We start from the raw sequence: 18,145 nt of genomic DNA, 5'->3' as shown, positions 1-18,145 counted from the left end.
AGAATATTTTTTTTTCATAATTTGTATTAATAACAATATTATATGTTAATAAAAAAATTAAGTTAAAATTTAAAATTAATACCACAATGAAAAGAAAAAAATAATAATAAATACTTAATAATGTTATTAAAAATGGTTTATACATATAGTAAGAAAAAAACAGTTAATAATTAATAAATATGTTATATTTGCATTCGATAGTTTCTCAACTTGCATTTTTTGTTTTTGTTCCCATTAAATTATTCAACGAAATGGAGGTGGGATTTTCACAAGAGTTGGGCTTTAACACTTGTTTAAAAATAAAAAAAAAATAAAAAAAATAAACTCTCATTAACCTCTTATGACTGATTTGTTAAGAGGTATAGTCATTCAGACTGTTTGTTTTTTCTAATTTTTAAAATGCACTTATATTTTATTGTACTCTTATCTGGTAAGAGGTAAACCAACCTCTTAATTGTCTCTTATTGTTCTTGAAACATTTAGCAATGACGTTTCTCAATTAATTAACCTTAATCGACCATTTCTTTCAATTGATTATTACCAAATTGATCATCGCAACTCTCAATTGGTGTATTTTAATAAGATTTAAATGTGTTAAATACTGTTTATGACAGAGACGTTCTAATCTTTTTGAAGGCCCTGTTACATCCAAAACTATTGATTATATTGCATAATGAGATAACAAAGAATATATGTTAAGAACAAAAATGGGCTAAATCTAAAACGATTAACAATCTGAAATTAAAATTAAACCATTAATGATTTGAACCTAAAACCAAACAATTAATGGTTTGAACCTAAATAATTTCGGCTATAGTTTTACACACGTTGATAAAATACCCTAAACACATGTAAATTTGTGCCCCAAAATTTCGAGGCCCTATTCAAAATCTCACATTTTACATGCTAAGGGACGGCCCTGGTTTATGATATATTTTTGTTTAAATGAATGTTAATTATATAATTTAAATATAAATTTCATAATGATGATGAATAAATATGTGAAATTTGTATAAATTTATCTATAAATTCAATATTATAATTTTCTAATCGGTAAAATAAACAATTTAAACAAATTCAGATATTAATCACTTACAAAAAAAAAACAGTCTTATTGAATCATATTTCAGACTTCAATACCACCTCTTATTGATCAGAAGTGAAATAAAACTTCAGACTTCAACAGCTCTTAAAAAAAACAAACGCCACCTAAATCTGTGTTCATTCAGTCTCTTTGCATAATTTGTTAATAAAGTAAATGATTAATTTGTGATATTAAATGTAACCATAAGTAAACATGAGTGATTAGTGATATTTAAATGTGATGATAAATTATAAGGCGGTATAATACATATGAGAATAATATGTAGTATGCAAAGAAATCGTAAAATTAGCTCGTGAATATAAGACAATTACGATGATAAAAATTGGTTTTATGATGAAAACGGGTTCAACTCAACCCACAGGGTCACGTGAATTTGATCTTGGTTCTTCAACAAGGGGTCCAAACTGATTCGATAGTGAAGCACAACTTACGAGAAATTGCATTTCCTTATACATGAATATACACGATGAATGGTGATAGTTATATAGTTACGGAAATTTTACTAAAATCGCATCTGCAACATAAAAAAGAAATCATATAATCACCCAATAACATATGTAACAAGATCCGTTGGTTTTGTACTCTCATACAAATCTATATTATGAATCTATTACAACACGTTTCCGCTGTAAAATTTATCATGTTTACAATTCTCATTGCAAAAGTTCTATAAAACCGAAATGTGTCACCCATGGGATTTCAGATAACTGAAAAGGGTCGATAAATTACGAATAAAAAAAAGCATTGAAAAAGAAAATAAAAATATAGCGATAAAATCGATTACCTACAAAAACAATCAATCTGTTTTCAGGCTAGCCACTCCCCATCCATCCCTTCGATTTCACCTATATCCATCCTGCATTTTCAAAAATTAACCACATAATGCTGGTTATATGTTAAATAAGCATGTAAAAACCATATTTCCCAAAAAGAACATAGACCAAAATATATCTGATATAAACCAAACGAATCCAGTAACGATCTTTTTGCTGTTTTGCTTTTTGCATTATTACTTGGGATGAATATGAACCTCAAATAATGATCAGCAATCGTCATCATTTAAGAAGAAATTCTGGTAATGAAAATGGATAAAGAAGAATAATCTGACCAAGGCAAGGCAGGATCTGGCGAGTATTCATCAGAAAAATGGTGATCAAGGACCTCTTGAAAGCATGAGCTGTCATTTGCATTGATCAGCCATGGTGGGAATTCCATGACTTGTTCAAAAGGATGATACCCATCAACATCATCTTCATGATCAGAACCAGCAGCTTTCCTAACCTTCTCTGGTCCAATTTCAATGGTATTCAAGGAGTTGCACAACTGTGTTGACATCACCAGATTTAACGATCTAACCTCCTTCATCTCGTCACTTTCCATGGCATCGTGTAATCCTCCAACAACTACATCTCCTTCTGCTACTCCCTTCACGACGATACCACCTGAAGAGTTGGCCGCGACCTCTGCTACTTCCTTGGCGGCAACAGACATTGGTGTGTGGTAAATACTGGTGTTTAAGTTGTTGAAATCTTGAAAATTGAGATTTAACCCCAAGGTTTGATTAGGGAGTGCCAAATGAAGATGTTCATGATGCAGTGGTGGTGGTGGTGGTGGAGGAACAATTGCTGAGATAGGATAATGGTGGGGAATTGGGGGAGGACAAGATAAGGCTGAATAATTGTTGGAAGCAGTGGTGGTGGATAATTGTTCTGATGGTGGGTGTGTTTGAAGTTGATGATTAGCAGCTCCCTGTTGTTGCTTCATAGAAGCTCTATGGAACTTAAGGGCAGTGGCAATCTCCCTCCTAGCCTCAGCCATATTCAGAAGCCTTTCTTGATATGGTTTGCTGCTGTGGAGTCTCCTCCTAACTTGTTTCTTGATCCCAGATAATTGAGTCTCTTCTTTATCCTTGTCAACTTTCTCTATTTCCATTGAATCTTGCTTTCAAGATGATCTTACTCTCTATCTCTAAAAACAGTCTGTGAATTATGGTTCCCTTTTTCTGCAAGCTAAAGACATACAATTTGGGGAATCCACAGATTTCCAATAATATATATATATATATATATATACATATATATATATATAGCTTTCAATCTAGTTTTCCTATCTATTACTAAATAATTCTGGAATTGGCCTTTTAGATTCTTTGGTTTCGCCTTAAATATAAACCAATTATCATGCCCTTCTTTTCCAACTGTATTTACAAGTACTGACACAATCTTTTTCTTGTGCCACCATTATTGGAATCTTGATCCAAAATGGTAGTCATATGACCCGTATCCTATCCCACCCCACTTGATATACATCCACCAACAGCCTCATCATTCACCAACTTTTCAAATCCTATCCCTTACCATAATACTCTTGTTATAAAACAATATCAAAACCAAGGACAGCAACAAACACACCAACTTTAAATGATTATATACATTCAAAAGGTGTCTCATTTTCTAGTTTACAAAATACATTACACACTAGTTCCACAGATGTAACTGAAAGGAGGTTATAATGCATCATGATGAGCCTCATATAATATCTTTATCCAACTTTCAAACCAATCTAGTTCAAATTCAAAGAAGAATCAGTCTCGTTTCAGGATCATAGTTTACTTGCAAAACAGAAACCGTTCAGATCTTTAATATCATATTTATGCATTGGTTTAAGTCAATCTAGGCCAAATGATGTCCTCACTATTAACATGTGAAACTTTTATCAGTTTTGGGGTGATGAGTATGTAAACAGGGCAGTTGGTTCATTAACTTGTTTGAAGGAATAACATATTAAGGTCTAAAAGCTTGTGCAGCGGGATCAACCTCTAAAACTTCAGTACAAGGCAATGGAAACTGACAGGAGAATCTCCATTATTGTTGTGACCTTCTTTCTTTATGTTATATACAAGAGGTGTGTGTATGTATGTATGCATGTTATATTTACATATGTTTATAAGTACATTTATAGGTAGTAATAGAATACTTTTTTTAAATCGACCAATACGATTGATTTCTAGTTTTAAAGCAGAGAACCTGGACTTTTTCTGAGGACAATAATACCAGCCTGCAAAAATCAGAATTGCGCCATACCATTTCTACTCCCTTTCTCCAGTTTACTATTCATTGATGTTCTTTCTCATAATAGCTCTTTACAGCTATTAATTTTTCACATCAAATGGAGTATGACAGATGCATGGTTTCTGACATTTTCAGCAATGTTCATTCAGTAAAAATGGTCACTAGGAATTTCACCCAATATTTTCTCATTATATACTATACCTGCAAATTTTTACTGAATTTGGAAGTTCTTCTGGAACTTGTTGGTCCAAAAGTGAAGACCGAACTTTGCTACTTGATGGATAAGCACCTAGCATAACATGCACAAAGAAAGACCTCCAATGGAAACCCAACATGATGAAAGCAAGCAAGGATCTGCGCATTTATTAGATATGTATGGGGCAAGAACCCATTCAATTTTCACAAGACCCCACACATTTGATGTTTTCCACCAAAACCAGAAGATATAAATTCATCCCAATATTTTGTGTATTGTTTTGTTAAATCCATCTTAATATTAGGCATCTCCTTATCTAGTTCTTCTGTATTGTTTTATTAAATTCATCTCAATATCTAGTTCTTATGTATTGTTTTATTAAATTCATCTCAATATCTTGTTATTTTAGCTTTGATATAAACGGGTTTATCATATATTAATTGTTTTATATGCTCAAAACCTCAAACCAATTATCTAAACATAGAATATATAAAATTATGGTATAATTTGTTATGCGGTTTAACCGTATAGTAAAAGAATAACTGAAACTGAATCTTTTTAACCTGAAAATCAAATAACCTGAAACCATTTTGGATTTGTGTGGATTATTCCATTTCGGACATTCCTAAGTCTTAACCCAGTCACCTAAGTTTCTAGATCTGCCACTAATGGAAACCAAAGTAACCACTTTTTTTTTTATTAACCTGGATATATAACCCGCTATGCGAGCCGACTAATCCCAGGGTGACCACCCGCTTCGCGGGTAGCCCGAAGTCACCGCTGCATTTGAACCTCCGTGGCCACAAGTGGATTTTTATTTCCCTCGGATTCGAACCTGAGACCTCCAGGCACTTTTGACCAATGGAGCTCAAGCTCAAACCAATCGGGCACAACCCTTGTGGTTCAAAGTTGCCACTTTATGTCAAGTGTTAGGAAACTAAGTATTAAAGTTCTGATAACCAACGGAAAGCCATAAACGTAATGAAATCAATAGCACGGGTATTAAATTAACATAGGGAAAGTTACGCTCAGAAATACGGCAGGTACTATGATAGAACAGAGCCTTAGAAACAATGCAGCTTAGATCAAGAGATAACAGAATAACATATGCTCCTCCTATATGTTTGATTGAATCTATTAGAATACCATTTTAGGAAGAAGCCACACTGGCAGGGAAAAGTATATATAGATCTTGATGGCCATATAAGCATAGATGGTTGAGGCTTTGAAAGAAGCCACACAACTTGGGGGATTGTAAAAACTTTCAGGGTTACTTGATAATTTACTAAATGGAAATTATAAAAACCAACTCTTTTGATGATCCTAATAGAAGATCTCCAAGATTGATGAAAGAAAGTAATGGTTCACCTCCCTATAACTTCATGAAGCTCCTATTTTATGTGTAGCTTACACCAATCTAAAGAAGATGAGTGCAGAACACCAAACTTCATAAATCTGTATACATTTCATGAATTTATCCATTATTTCCAGCTGTGATTTCTTTTTTTACAAGATGAAACATATCACACAAACAGTTGGTATGCACGAAAACTGAGGCTAAAATCAAACATACACAAATTTAATATTCATTTTATAATATCAGGAATCTAAGAGGCAAGGACCAATTTCCAATTGAACCACGAAATTTTATTCCATTACAAACATTTATTTAGTGGAATAGTAGAGGATAATGCATAGAGAAGGAAAAGAAAACCAAATCAATGGCTATAAGATCATAGACACATGTGAGCATGATAAAGTGGACAGAAATCGAGAAAAGGAAGTCCATATATCAGAATCTAAAATGGATTAAAACAATATATATATATATATACATCAAAGATGATCAATAACAATAAAAAAAGGGGGGATTCTTCAGAGAGAGGCCCGCATTTGATTGTTTAGATAAACATGAAATTGGCAGCATTTCTGATGGAGAAACCCAATTCCACCAATCAGAAGTACCTCCAAAATCTGTCTCTTCTTTTAGATTCCATTCACACAGGGGAAGAGTAAAACTTTCAAACTTACGTCTGGTGAAATCAAGTCTCGAGTTGCAAAAACAAACAGAAGAAATCGTTGATTCGACAACTGGATGGGATGCTCATCTGATCCCAGTGGCTGAGAGCCATTCTTCTTCTTCTGCTTGTTCTCTGCTCTAGAGATCGCCCGGTCCTTGCAACTCCTGTTCAAATTTAAGAAAGAAAAAAAAAAACGATACATGCTTTGGGTACATTTGACAATACATGCAACAACTTCATTAAGGTAGATTGGTTATTCTATTTGTTTTATTATGTACGGTTATGTTCTATCAAACGCTGAACAATTATTCTGTCCTATCTTTCTGGATACCAATTGCATTATAGAATGGACGTTTGGTAAAATGGAACTGGACATAGCATAATAAATAAAATGATCAAATTACTCCTAATGAGTTGTATTTTGATTAAATTATGTAATTTATTAAATTGTAATAAAACAAATATTTTTATAACATAATATACCATTAAAAAAATCCGTCATGACAATTAAAAAGTTTATGTAGTTTTTAATTTTTTTATACATTTTCTATATTATTTTATTATTATTAATATTTAATAAATTAAACAAATTAATCAAAATATAGAGACAATATAGAAATAGTAGTTCGAGGACAGTGAAATAAAAGGATTAAAAGGCATAAAATACAACATTTTTTTTAAGAAATGAATAAAACATAAAGAGTGAGACGTATTTAATGTTTTAGAAGATAATTAAGTTTTATTTTGAGGTTATATTGGTAAAATATAGGTATGTTCCATCTTGTTCTATGAAGTGGGGTGGAACACATCTATTCTACTACGTTCTTGTTTGTTCCACATAAAAGTAGTGACAAACATGGAACGGTGATTTTTCTTCTGTTAAGTTCTGTCATGTTCAATGTATCAAACAAACAAGTCATTTGCATGAAAATGTAACACAGTTGATCTAATTTTCCATTTTGCAATGTTTAAAATATTTTAAGGCATTAAAATTGAGGTTCTGAAAGTACGTCACACAAATAGAAACTAAATTATTTTCATTTTTGCGTCTTTTATTTCCATAAAATTTATCATAATTTATAAATAATTCTGTTAAAATTTCATCTGATATTACCACTAAGATTTATCTAGCTTTCATTTATATCTAACATGTCAGAAATTCTGTCAATTATTAAGGGATTTAAAGTCGTGACACATGTAAAATACGAGATAAATTTAAAAAGAGTACTTTTAAGTAAATGTTCCTTCATTTTGATGAACTACATGTGTGATTAACTTAAAAGATTTGATTCGTAATGTTATAAATTTGTAACCACTATCCATAACTGAGTAATAATAAACATGTTTTTTTGAAGTATATAATATTTATATATGACAAATATAACAAATAAACTCACACACCTTCCTTACTTTTGGTGAGGTTTGAACCTTTGACCTTCTAAGAGAACTAGTTGCCCTACCAGTGCTTTTTAGTCTTTCATTTTTTTAGTTTTAGTTCTCCATTTTAAAGAAGTGTTTTTAAATCTATTAGAAATGTTAGAGTATCTCCAAACAAATTCTCACTAATTTCTTTGAACACTGAAAACTAAAAGTCTGAACCTTTAAAAAAATAATTACATTTGTCTCCAACAGATTTTTTATTTTAGAGATTTCAACGTCCATTATATTATTAAAATATTCAATAATTTCTCATCTCAATACTTTTAGAAATAATTTATATAAAACATTACAACAAAGTTGGCTTTATAAGATACTTAGATTGTCTAAACGTTCTAATCAAATACTTTCTAGATTAGGTTTATAGGACCAAACTATAAAACGTCTTATGTAAAAGTGTTACAATAAGTTTATATAACGTTTTTAAGCGTTATATGAAGTACTTTTTAATTCTTAAGTCATATGAAGTACTTTTTAAGACGCTTCTACATTTTCAGTGTTCTATAAAATGAATTTTGTTATAATAAAATAATAATAATAATAATTGATGGATATGAATAAAAAATTAATTTATTTCTTCATATATATATATATATATATATATCAAGTTTTAAAATAATTCTTTAAACTTGGAATTTTGTTTATTGTATAAAACAAAATAAAAAATAAAATTCTGGTTTAATTATTTAAAAGATTATGTTAAACCATAATATTTTAGAAAAGATGGGTGGAATTTGATGTGACAAATCATAATAAAAAGAGGAGCTCCGAAGGTCCAATACGTATTCACCAACGGGGCCCGGGGTCGAGTTTAATATACCAAATATTATTCATAAAATATTTTTTAAATTGCATACAAAAACAAAAATAACTATAAACTTTGTTTGAGTTTGGGTTTCAAATATCAAAAATGTTTCGAGTTCAAATCCAAGGAGGAATAAAAATCTTCTTGTAACTGTGGATGCTCAAATGCAATGACTTCGGGCTACCCACAAAACAAGTGGTGTTTAACAAGTGCTATTTACGGAAAGATAACGCTTGGTTATGATGCTATTACTTGGCATTCTTACGTGACAGACTTCGGGGACTTGATGGTTAATTGTATGTTGAATTAGATGGTGGAAGTCGACATAGAGTTGAATAATATTACAAAGGGATAAAAATTCGCACAATAAGAACACAGAGACTTTATGTGGTTCTGCCATAGAACTACTTCACCTTCATGATTGCATAAGCGAGTGAACGTTTTTTATTTTGGTAAAAGAATTACAAGTACACAGATATAGATGTATTTATAAGAGGATAGCAGGTAAAAAATACGAGACTTTGCAAGCTAGTGGCAAACTAACATTAAGCAACATCATAATCCATACACAACAATAACCTTTCCGCTTGCTCCTCTAATGGTCAATCTCGAAAGATATATCTATACTATATTATAAAGCATTTGACAAAAACTCTTAAAAACCATTTTTTTATGCATGAAATACTGTATATTGATGCATATTATTTAAAATTCAAGATTACAAGTAAGTTATGCATAAGTACAACTTATTAAAGCTTCATTTTTTGAATTCGTGTAACTAACTACAGATAAACATAATCAAATAGAGGATAAACATCTCATTTTAAAATGTAGAAAATCTAAAATATAATTAGCATAATTATCGAGTTCTAACAAAATAATTAACTATTATTTTTATAAGAAAATTATATTATTAAAACAAGTATAAATTAGTTCGTTATTGAACTTAACTTAAATTAAATTATAATTAAAAAATGAATTAAAAATTACACAAAAAATGAAGAATTTTAATTAGTTAATAGGTGTGGCCTCGGCCAAAATTGCAGTTTTGACCAAAATGACCACGTCTCCGTCCACGAAAATTATTTGTAGGACTATCATTATTTATAGCATTTGCTTCAGGAAATGCTACTCAACCTGTCAGATAGGATTGATAGTTTTTCATAAAGAGCTCATTATTTTATTTTGCTACAAGTAAACATGAATTAAGCTCAAAATATTATATGAATTTATGCAGTCGATATTGTTGTTGCAAGTACTTTTTGATGCATGGAAAATGGGGTAGGTTTTCTCCAACATATTCACATCAGTAACACTTTGTCCTCAAAACTTAAGTTGAAACCTCGGACTTCTCCATTCATCCATGGCAGCCGGAAGTAAAACTTCCTTTTGGTGATCAAACCTATTTTTAAGATCTTTCCACAAAATGCTTGGATCATTAGTATTGAGATATTCAAAGTTCAACATTCCATCAACATATTTCTGAATGAGGACGAGGACTCTTACCATGGATAACGTTTACCGGGATAAATTATTGCATACGATGCGTTTTAGTAAATAAAATCTTACCCGATAAGTAAGCGATAGTATTGAATTTTACCGGGTAAGTGTTTAGGTAGGTAAACGGCCTCTTAGTATATGCATAAATAAAAGTTAAAATGTTAGTAGTAATAATATCTATAATAAGAAGTCATCAACTTTCATATTGTTTATTTTTGGTATTTTATCTTCTTTAACATATAGTATTAAAGAAATACATATTTTCATTAGAATTATTGTTATCAATTAACAATGATTATCATTGGATTAATAATGACATTAACAATGTTAAAAAGGGTAATATCAAGTTAATTGGATATAAAGGGTTGAAAATGGTTATCCACATGTTAAGACAGCCTTCTATTATTTACAATACACACACATATATGCAGGCACATTCTTTTGTTAACCGCCTAATAAGTACAAAGTTTATCAACCGAGGTATTTTTGTTTTTTAATATATTGATACTATATTCCTTAATTATTTCAATTACTTTATTTAAACTTCCTTAATTATCTTATTCATTTTATGGTTTTATCTATGAACTTATTTAAATTTTTTGGAACAGTCGATGTTCATACACGAAACAATATTATGAACTTCAAACAAAACCTTGTTTCACTGATGAACTTTAAACAAAAATTATTGTTTCACCTATGAACTTTAAACGACCATCATGAAAGAGGTATATCCCAATGGTGGTAGAATGCGAATCATCAAATTTAATCGTTCTTACTTTTGAGCACTCCATCCATTTCCGCAGCGAAAACTGTCTTTACCCATAGACGATCCACAACATGTGATTATAAACATGATAACTTGTTACAATCTTCTAAAGAGAAACACAACCATTCAATAAGTCTACTTAAAGTCGAACCCATGGTCTTAAAAATATGAACCCAAAATGATTGTATATGATCATAAATTGGTGGTCGAAGCATGTAAGCAAGAGAAGCCCTTTCGGATTAGTATTAAAATTTGTAGAGACATAAAATACTTACACTTGCACGTGAGCCGTAATTGTGTATGATACGGGTAGGGGTTGGATTAAGCAGTTAGGTCAGGGGTGAGTAATAAGATTATGGAAGAATAGTTGAGCATGGGGTATAAATTGGCATCAAGAAAATGAGCATATTGTTCGATAGCAAGCTCTCTTTCAGGGAGGTCAGGCGTTAAGAAATCGAATGGTGCAGGCTTGCTTGTGTCCACCAACGGTTCCCACTTGTAGCCAGTTCTTTCTGGCAATGTAACCATAACTGGTAAATGACTAGTGTTGAATGCGATATACAATTCTCCTTTCACCGAGTCCATCTGCATTAAACACCCACATCAAGCATATGATTATGGTGAAAAAGTAGAAAGTGCTTATACTCCATGGGTCGTACGGAACTTGCAATGTTTGACCTAGAGATACACAAGGCCTGCTGGCCCGGGCCTTCCAAGCCCGTTGTCTGTAAGCAAAAGAAGAGCCCAGGGCCGAGCCCAGACTTTGGGTGTGAAAATGGCCCATTCAGACTTTTCCGGGTTTTTTCAGGCTTCTGGAAGAAAAAAACCTGGCCCAATTGGGTTTTAGGCCTGGGCCTTGGCTTCAGGCTTGCTAGATCCAGGCTTTTCTGGGCCGGCCCCAAGCCGGGTTTCAGGCATTTTGTGCATCTCTACTTTGACCTGACATGTATAAAAAGTACCCTTTGATGATGACAAATAGAGCAAGCATCAATAAGATGCAAGGATGGGAAGGAGGAAATGTCGAATATGCAAGTTCAGTTTGTAACCTTTAACAAAAAGGATGTAAAGCAATTTTGATCAGACATTCAAATATTTGGAGTTTGTTGCAGTTTTCATAGGATAGAGAGGAGTAACATCTTTCATACCAATTGTATTACGTGGATTATCTTTATATGGACAAAAAAGTTACCAGCATGCTTATGAAGGTCTAGATTACAGAAAAACCATGAACCTGACTGATGCATAAAAATGATGGAAATTATGGGCAAACGAGATTGAATACCATGGTGAAGGCCACAAATCTACTTGTTTCAGACCAATCCGGTGTTCCAGGGACATGTCCATGCCACTGCAACCTTTCTGCCGTTGGAAAGTCATCTAACCCAAGTGCCTCACATTCACTGTTGAAATCACTAGTTTTAGGAATGTGACATAAACAAAGTGAAAACAGAAGCTGGTCAAGTTTAAATGATGCCCTTACTGGCGGAAATTGGTTATTAGACGGCAAAATCTGAAAAAGTCCGATGAGGACTCTTCTTTCTTATCCCATTGGAAGTAGTTCATCTGCAGACAGCTGTAGTTAGCTCATAAAGCTTATGGTTCTTTCAAATGATCGAGGAAGCAGAATAGTACATAGTTATCATGGCAATATGTGTTGTTGTTTCCCCCTTTCGTGTGACCATATTCATCACCCATATGTATCATGGGTACACCCTGTAAAGAAAAAATCTTAGTCAGAAACGCAATCAGCAGTTGCAGTAATCAAGAGGTAGAAAGCAACAGCCACTTCTGGATTAACTGATAGAAAAAAAGACAAGCAGCCATGGCAGGTTGCTGTTAATGTCATTGCCACCTCCACTCATGCCCCTAAAAAAATCTTATTTTACCGTGTCATTTGGTTTGAGAGAGAACAAGCATAATAGCCTCCAAGATGTTTGATTTCAAACCTAAAAAGGCATACACAAGATGTCTCACGGAAGGATCCATCTTGCAGTCTTGTTAACTGAAGAAATAATGTAGCGACTCGCATCAATGTTCATGACAGTCAAGCACTAAGCTCTCGTTGCATTGTTTTGGTTAAGGACTAGATTGAAGGACATGCAAGGCAAAATAATACTTGTTTGACAAGGATTTCATGATAATTGACCTTATGCAATTATGCAAATCTAGAGATATTGAGAGGCAATTTCATTGGAAACAACTGCTCTACTCGTTTGGTTAGATGCATGTTTGCATACATCTTACCACCTTGTTAGTCCCGAAGGGAAAGGCAATAAACAGAAAGTAATTGTAGAAGGGGGGTTGAATACAATTACTCAGACTTTTTTCAACTTTTTAATTCTTATTGATTTATRTCAAGAATTAATACACACAGAAATACAAAAGATTGTTGCGGAAGATAGGAAAGGAAAACCTAACCTAAACAATCTTACAAGGAGAAGAACTTTCAAGAGCAACACAAAGAGTTCTTGAAAGGAAATGAAGAACACTAAGAATTTCTTTGCACAAAAGAGAGCAAAGGAGTAGAAGAGAATAGCCGATTGCTTTGAGAATGCACTAAGTAATCTTTCAAAAGCCAGTTCTATGCATGGGAGATGCACACTGCCATTTTATACTACCTTCAGCATTTAATGCATGAGAACACTTGTCACTTGAGGATAAGAAGGCAGGGATTGACTTGACCAATGTTGATATCTCATTTTCATTGTACACAACGTGCATACAACACAGTTCATGCAGAGACAAACTTACACAGTTCATGCAGAGACAAACTTACACAGTTCATGCAGAGACAAACTTTGCAGAGATATGGTCAGTCTGTAGGAAGATCTCCTTTGGATGGATATGTAGCTTCAAGCAGCTACACACAARTCTTYGGTCCATGRAGATTTTCAATCTTCGGTCCATGATCTTCAATCTTGAGTCCATGAAGATTTTCAATCTTCGGTCTATGAAGATCTTCCTTCAATCGGCTTGTAGCTTCAAAATATTTTTAATATGCATTTCAGCTACTTCGGAGTCTTGGTGTGTATATTAGACAGTTGATCCACAACACTGCATCGGTGACCTTCTGTCTTCACATCGGCTAGTCTTCGATTTTGCCAATGGCCTTAAGTATGTACCAAGACACCAATTTACAAAGAACCAATAACTACTAAGTGTTGCTAAGGTAGAGGAACAGATCAGTAGGTCATCACCAAATCAATAGGTGACCCAACAATCTCCCCCTATTTGATGATGGCACAAACACTTAGAAAGAAATAAATACAAGAAACATAAACTCTAAAATTCTTTGAGAAGAAGAACTTATAAATTATGTGACCCATATACATATTCTTTTTGGGTTCTTTTTCTATTTTTATTTTTTTAATTTTTTTTAAACAATAAACGTATATACAAACAAATAAAGAATCAGAGACAAACAAATAAAGAATGAAAAAATTAAAGTAAATACTGAAAAATCAAATTGCATTTACTAGACAATGAATTAAATACTTACATTGAAGAAAGTAGTTCAAGAAGAAGAAGTCACATAGGAAAGCTAGCAATCATCATCTACTTCCATAGCATCTGAATCAGCCACTGCAAGAACATCTCTTCTCTTCAGTTCATCCGAGATCAAAGTATAAAAGACTCTTCCGGCTTCACCAATTTTGATTATACTCAGTATCAGAGGCAATAGCTGAGAATCAGCTATAGGTATCTCAAAAGCTCGGAAAAATCGAAGGCAACTACTCGCGTCACAGAAGAATATTCCATGCTCAGGAGCGGACAAGATAGTTCCTTCCGGATGACAAACATCTGAAGGAAGGGTAAGATCAAGATGTGAGACATTAGGAGCTTTACCTTCCTTTGATAATTTCTAAATAAGCGAGTCTTGATTCTTGATGGTCTTCGAGGCAGAAGCAGATTTAGAAGAGCCAGCTTTGCTTAACATTTGCTTTAGAAAAAGGAGAGTTGTGGAGGGGAAGGCAGCTTGTAATGCATCTTGATCATTTGTATMTTTTTKARAAGRCGATACAGATGACTCAAGACAAATTCCTTGTACATGCTTCTGCTTTTACTTAGAAACTTGATGATCTCCATCCACTCAGTAAGACCGTAGGAATTGATCCAAGAAAGCTTTTCTGTCCTTACTACTCCGTTTTCTCGACCAATAATCACATAGATCAGATTGGAATCATAGGTCAATTTTTGAGGACCTTTGATTCTGGCACTGACAATTCGAGTAGTAAGGAAGCGTCGGACAGTTGATTCATTAAACCATTTGATTCTTTTCTCTTTGGTTTCTTCAGACTCAGAAAGTGGAACCAAGGAATGAGATCTGTTGGCTTCCTCAAATTGCTTTTGAAGGGCAATTGAGTTGGCCGCATCCTCAGCAGAAATACCTAGGAGATGAAGATCAGTTTCTTAAGTACATGAAGCTTTAAGCACAAGTCTATCAGCTGAGGAGATTTCAGATTGAAATCTAGCAATTTTAGCTGCAGCAGCTTCTTCATCTGAGGTCATGGGTGCCTTTCCTTCTCTGTGAGGAATATCATCTTGAGAAGGTATAGTACCAACATCAACAGATAATGAAGGCATAGAGCACGGTTGCTCCCCCACAATAGGTATTGTGTCTCTATCATCATGATCAGATAGCTCCCCCTCAATCGGAGCATCACAGTCTGACTCAGCTGAGGATGAAGAGGTAGAAGCTGAGTCGTCGTCCCCGTTGTCACTGGTAGTAGGATCAACTGTCTTCTCCCCCTCAGTGGGAACAGAGGAAGGTCCACTAGCAGGAACAGAAGGACCCTCCACATTGGCATGTGAGGAAGGCACAGAGGCAGTAACATGAGAAGTAGGAGTAAGGGGAGCACCTGAGGCACGTAGCAGACGTGATATACCGCGATGAAGACCGCCAAGAAGAGCATAATCAGATTCAACACGTCGACTGACGTTGGCTAACATAACCCTGTCCTCTTCCGTGAACTGACTGGGACCCAAGTCAACAGATAACTCTGTATCTCTATCCAAGAACAGCTTGGATATTTGTGTCTGTGCATCCATCTTGGAGTGAAGATCAGTAAGAGATTGAAGAATTGCCTGATTTGTGGCAGCTTGACTTTCCGATCGAGCACGAAGATCAGCTACAACTTCAGAGATGCTAGACTGAGAATCGGAGAGAGCAGTCATACGAGCATCAAGAGAATCAACCGTAGCTTTAATAGCAGTGAAAGCAATGCCATGATCTGTCAAGGCGGCACTGTGCTGACGCAGTTCAGATGTAACGCTGGAGGGGGCCTGGAGGGAGAAACAACAGCTGGAGTAGGAGAGCAAGCTTTGATTGGGCTTGCTGACCCACCTGGAGAAGAAACACCAACACTCTTGAGTACCATCGGCGCCCTGAGAGTCACCGAAGGGAGTATCACTGATGTTGGCGTGAGGCTCAACATCTGTATCAACGATATCGGCGTGAGGCTCAATATCTGTATCAACAACACTGGCGAGAGGCTCAGTGTCTGTATCACCAACACCGGCGAGAGGCTCGGTGTCTGTATTATCGACGCCTGCGTGAGGCGGGTCGCCGATTACCACTGTAGTAGAGGTAGTAGGCTGGTAAGGCTCACTATCTACATCCATAAGAAGATATTGGAGATAAGGGATGTCAGTAACAGACAAAGCTGATAAATCATCCATCCGTGCAATATCATCAAGATCATCGATCTCGGGTGATAGGCCGTGAAGAAGTGGAGGAGAGGAAGGACCTCGGAAATGGGAGGTATCCGAGTCATCACCAAGGTCATGTAGAGATGCCAAGGTGGAGTCATGTGGGATCCCCGTATGTACAACAGTGTCCTTTTGAGAGGGCACTGAGGAGCTAGGTGGGTGTAAACAAGATGTCCTGGGCTCAGTAGGACCAACTTCAACAACCTTGGACTGTTGAGAGTCCTTGGTTGGAGATGTGTTTTTAGTCCTTTTTGGCTTCGTAGAGGAAGAGCCAAGAGTGGATAATCTAGAGTGACTCCGCTTTGAGTGAGAGGCGGGATGAGACTCCGAAGGCGCTTTCGAAGTCATAGCCTTAGAAACAGATGCGGAGGATGGGGGAATAAAACTATCTGACAACCGTCTCGGGACAGAGGAGGTGACCTCTTTTGATGCAGTAGCTAAAGAAGTAGATGGGGGAGGGGCCACTGACATGGAGGAGTGATGGGTGACCGGAGCAACATGAGGAAGGTCCCCAGTTACTATGGTCACAGAGCACTCTCCCCATACAGGGTGAGAAGAGGTGGCAAAAGAAAACATACCTGAAGGAAGAGGAAGATCTGTAAACAATGATGCCTTCTTCAAAGTCTGAATGCCAACTTGAGACACTTTGAGGTCATAGAAATTGTCAGTATCGGCCGACATACGTGACCCAAGTTTGTCAGCAATCATTATGGATAGAAATCTAATAAAAGGCACAGTAGAGCTTTTGGCACTATACCATCTTCTTTACCAACTCCCCAAACAAATAACTTGCAAAATCAATTTTCCTCTGGAAAATAAGTGCATGAGCTAGCTGGGCAACACTAGTGGGTGACTGATCCATCCCTCCAGTTTTAGAACTTAAACATTGAATAAGATGAGAAAAGAAAAAGTTCCAAACTCCACCCATATTCTTCCTATAAAGAGTGCTTTGTTTTATCAAAGCAGGGTCTTGCACATAGCCCATAGTGGAAGCAACAATATGCAGATTATCAACAGATACTAGATCAGCATAAGAGGGATAAGTAGGAAGTTCTAACACCCTCCTTAAATCATCAGCATTAAAAGATATATCATTGGCAGATAATACAGTGGCATGCACAGATTTGGTAGAATCATCATATGGGTCACTGTATTATCTGCCAATGACACACAAATCTGTGCATGTCACACAAATGGCAGATAATACAGTGACATGCATAGATTTGTGTCATTGGCAGATAATACAGTGACCCATATGATGATTCTACCAAATCTGTGCATGCCACTGTATTATCTGCCAATGATATATCTTTTAATGCTGATGATTTGAGGAGGGTGTTAGAACTTCCTACTTATCCCTCTTATGCTGAGCTACTATCTGTTGAGAATCTGCATATTGTTGCTTCCACTATGGGCTATGTGCAAGACCCTGCTTTGATAAAACAAAGCACTCTTTATAGGAAGAATATGGGTGGAGTTTGGAACTTTTTCTTTTCTCATCTTATTCAATGTTTAAGTTCCAAAACTGGAGGGAT

The 18,145-nt window shown here is 35.0% G+C and overlaps 2 protein-coding genes across 2 annotated transcripts in view; both read right to left on the bottom strand.

Moving 5' to 3' along the window:
- Window positions 1-1,643: 1,643 nt before the first annotated feature.
- LOC112505862 lies at window positions 1,644-3,037 on the bottom strand. The gene is made up of 2 exons (XM_025109908.1): window positions 2,214-3,037; window positions 1,644-1,961 (listed from the first exon to the last, which is right to left on the bottom strand). Exons 1-2 carry the CDS (start codon window positions 3,035-3,037, stop codon window positions 1,913-1,915), a joined length of 873 nt encoding a protein of 290 aa, XP_024965676.1. The 3' UTR covers window positions 1,644-1,912.
- A 7,897-nt stretch (window positions 3,038-10,934) lies between these two features.
- LOC112505861 (isoamylase 1, chloroplastic-like) overlaps window positions 10,935-18,145 on the bottom strand; it is a 15,691-nt gene continuing 8,480 nt past the window's right edge. The window contains exons 5-8 of the mRNA XM_025109907.1: window positions 12,534-12,614; window positions 12,382-12,464; window positions 12,184-12,301; window positions 10,935-11,486 (exon numbers count right to left, since the gene is read on the bottom strand). Coding sequence (XP_024965675.1) covers window positions 11,223-11,486; window positions 12,184-12,301; window positions 12,382-12,464; window positions 12,534-12,614 — 546 coding nt within the window. The 3' untranslated portion in view covers window positions 10,935-11,222. The remainder of the gene's footprint in view (window positions 11,487-12,183; window positions 12,302-12,381; window positions 12,465-12,533; window positions 12,615-18,145) is intronic.

This window comes from Cynara cardunculus (assembly GCF_001531365.2).
Source record: "Cynara cardunculus var. scolymus isolate 2C chromosome LG 2, CcrdV1, whole genome shotgun sequence".
NCBI classification, from domain to species: domain Eukaryota; kingdom Viridiplantae; phylum Streptophyta; class Magnoliopsida; order Asterales; family Asteraceae; genus Cynara; species Cynara cardunculus.
This window is presented reverse-complemented; position numbering and strand designations above follow the sequence as displayed.

What these genes read in the sequence shown, in the direction of transcription:
- LOC112505862 (XM_025109908.1), bottom strand. Translation starts at nt 3,037, where the DNA reads ATGGAAATAGAGAAAGTTGACAAGGATAAAGAAGAGACTCAATTATCT. An exon ending in CCAGATCCTGCCTTGCCTTG is followed by an intron (nt 1,962 to 2,213) that starts GTCAGATTATTC and finishes TTGAAAATGCAG; the next exon opens with GATGGATATAGGTGAAATCG.